General features: G+C 49.6%; 1 protein-coding gene across 1 annotated transcript in view; it reads left to right on the top strand.

Moving 5' to 3' along the window:
• LOC106812715 (dentin sialophosphoprotein-like) overlaps positions 1-3,358 on the top strand; it is a 9,595-nt gene that overhangs the window by 4,111 nt on the left and 2,126 nt on the right. The window contains exons 2-4 of the mRNA XM_014816657.1: positions 59-603; positions 1,399-1,449; positions 1,831-3,351. Of these exons, the coding sequence (XP_014672143.1) occupies positions 59-603; positions 1,399-1,449; positions 1,831-3,351 (2,117 nt within the window). The remainder of the gene's footprint in view (positions 1-58; positions 604-1,398; positions 1,450-1,830; positions 3,352-3,358) is intronic.

Here is a 3,358-nt window from a genome sequence, read left to right as displayed (position 1 = left end):
TCTGATGCGGTGGCGAAACACGATGACAATCTGTTGGCGTGCTTGATTCTGATGACAGTGGCGAGGACGACGATGACAATACTGTTGGCGCTGATTCTGATGACGGTGGCAAGGACGACGCTGACAATACTGTTGGCGCTGATTCTGATGACGGTGGCGAGGACGACAATGATGACACTGGCGAGGACGACACTAGTGAAATAAACGCTGACGATGTCAATGAATCTGCTAATTCCAACATTGATAGCAGATCCTCTTCACAAGACGCAGATGAAACGGAAACAGTGAACGTAGGAAGCCTTGTTGATAAAATGACTGGTAATGACGGCAAAAATGACGATACTGGTAGCGACAGCGGCAACGATGCCAGCAACGATGGCGATACCAGCAGCAACAGCGACGACGATGACGTTCCCGCCGATGGGAGCGACGACGTGCCCTCCAATCCGCGCTTCTCTCCCGTGATGATGGCGGAAGAACGGGCCAGGCGACGCCCAGCTGACTGGCAGGAGTGGGGAGCCTGGTCCGAGTGCACTGCGTGTGGTGGCTGTGGATCCCGGCAGAGGTCGCGAGAGTGCATGCTCGGAGCCAGGGGCCAAACATGCGAGTACGTATAGGAAGTGTGTTCGTGTACCAATATTCATCCCGATTCATCCGCTATAAGTGACACCACCTATGCGCTACAAGTGCAAGCAATTAGCAAAACGCTTCTTTGTCCACTATTAGCATATTATCAGGAGTTAATAAAGACAAATTTGTCTTTATTAACTCCTGATATTATGCATATACTGTTGCGCTGATTTCTGATGACGGTGGCGAAGACGTATATATATAGCACCTGCTGAATATAGATGGTAAAACTAGAATCATTACAATAACAGCGAGGCGTAAAATTGTCAACCACCTTAAAACGTGCGATAGAGCATGAGGTCACATGCGCCCGTGAGCATGAAGCCATGATTACTATCTGCTAGAAGGAATCACATTTTGTTGGAATTATTAATTTAAAAAGGAGACGACATAGAGTAGCAATCTTTTTCTATCAAAAATGTAAATCGCATTGACTCCCTTATACAATAAGATTATAAGAGAGCGTCTAACTATATATTAACATACCGATTACCCACAACGACAATTAAAGATCATAATGCTCATTTATCGTGGCCGACAGTCTGCTCTATAGTGTCACCTAGGGTCCCTATATACAAATGTTTATATACAGGGGCCCTAGTGTCACCTAGTTGCCATGGGGAGTTTGCCGTTGACGTCTCCTAGGTCTCTGTGGCAACTGCCCCCTTTCATACCACCAGCTACGGCCTTGGTAAATATGTTACTGGATTAAGCAATTGTGTGCGTTGATTGTGAGTTTAAATTTACTGGTCTGCTTGTTCATTTCAGTATATTGGAACGATATTCTGGTGAAGATGAAAGCTTCTGCTGGTTTGCTCGGTATGGTATCCTATGAATTTTTTTAAACCCTTTTTCGTTCTTAGTTATGAACACACGTTTGTTTGTTTGTTTGCTTGCTTGTTGGTTAGTTGGTTGGTGAATTGGCTAGTGGGTGAGCTGGTTATTTGTTTGATTAATTGGTGAGTAAGCTGGTTGATTGGTTAGTTGGTTGGTTGGTTAGTTGGTTCTCTGCCGCTAGTAGCTTGGTTCTTAGCGGGTTGTGGAGTGGTCGCCTAGTACGAGGTGCTAAAGCAGTCCCAATTTTGACAGCCTTGGCTTTGGCAGCCATGGATTTGGCAAGCAAATCTTGGGGTAATATCTTTATCTGTCTCGTGTTTTTTTGGCACCAAATTTCTCCATGGTTCTTTTTTCTGGACGCAGCATTCATAATCGTCAGCGCCGTAGCGAGTGCGCATGCGCAGGATATCACCACCGAGTCTTCGCAATCCGCCGACGACCGCCTTGTCAACGCGACTGTATTACCGGTTCCGGCGGAAGAAGGGGAGGCCACGCTTTCCAACAGCACAGATAACAACATTACGACAACAACACAGAGCAGTAGCACTCCGGTGGGCGGCGTCGGCGACCGTGACGATAGCGACACAGACAATGACGGCGTTGTCCAGCCAGTAACCGCCGGTCCAGGGTCCGGGAACCACGCATTCATACGAGACAGTATTGCAGTAGAAGATACGATCTTGTCACCGACAGAGGGCGCTATCGTTGAAGGCGAAGCAGACGAGAGTGTCAGCCCGAGCGAAGAACAATCGGCAGCTGATAGCGACGATAGCAACCGCCAGGCACCAGACCTCTTTCCCTCCTCACAAGAAACCAACACGGAAACCTCTACCGTACACGAAGAACCCCGCACTGACTCTAACCCGTCGTCAGAGGGCAGCACCGACGCAGCCGTCAATCATGGCACCGGCGCCACCGTCGACGATTCTAAGCCTTCGATCACGGGACGTGGCAACAGGAAGACAAAAAAATATTTCGAGCAGATAGGACCTTTGCGAGCGCATGTATCTGGCGGTGATGAGAACGTAGTTGGCAGCAGAGGCGATATTTCGCGTGACCAGTCGCTCGTAGATGATTCTGTGGATGCGGACTCCGATGACAACATTGAGACACGAGTCATTGAGCCGCTGTCCGTCAGTGCTGGCGACGATACGCACAACAGCAGCACCGCAGAGGGCGACGGGACCGGCATAGACGATAACAACGTTGACGATGATTTGCAGAGCAGCCGCACGACAGAGGGCGACGGCACCGACACTGACGATAACATCGTTGTCGATGAAACACACGGGAGCAGTACCACAAGGAGCGACGACGCCAATAATGACGATAGCAACGTGGCACCTCCACAAGACGACGATGTCTCCGCGCAACGTTCTAATGGCGCCGGCCTCGGAAGAGGTAGTGCTGTAATAGAGGATACGATCGTGTCTCCAACAGATGGCGTGGTCGGCAGTGACAACGCAGACGATAACTCACGGAGTTACAACGTGAGTGAAGAATATTCAACAGGTGATGACGTCACTAATAGCAACGGGCAGAAAACAGACGTCTCACGTTCTCCACAAAATACCAACAAGGAAATGCATGATCCAAAACCAGACACCGACGCGTACCCACCGCCAGAGGACAGCACTGACGCAAGTACAGAAACAGTCGACGTAATTCGACAAACGAAGGGACGATATTTCGATCAGATTGGACCATTGGGAGCAAAGCTAATCGAAGGTGAAGACGACACGGACGGTGACGCTGACAATACTGTTGGCGCTGATTCTGATGACGGTGGCGAGGATGACGATGACAATACTGTTGGCGCTGATTCTGATGACGGTGGCGAGGACGACGATGACAATACTGTTGGCGCTGATTCTGATGACGGTGGCGAAGA

This window comes from Priapulus caudatus, unplaced genomic scaffold (genome assembly GCF_000485595.1).
Source record: "Priapulus caudatus unplaced genomic scaffold, Priapulus_caudatus-5.0.1 Scaffold678, whole genome shotgun sequence".
NCBI classification, from domain to species: Eukaryota; Metazoa; Priapulida; class Priapulimorpha; order Priapulimorphida; family Priapulidae; genus Priapulus; species Priapulus caudatus.
This window is presented reverse-complemented; position numbering and strand designations above follow the sequence as displayed.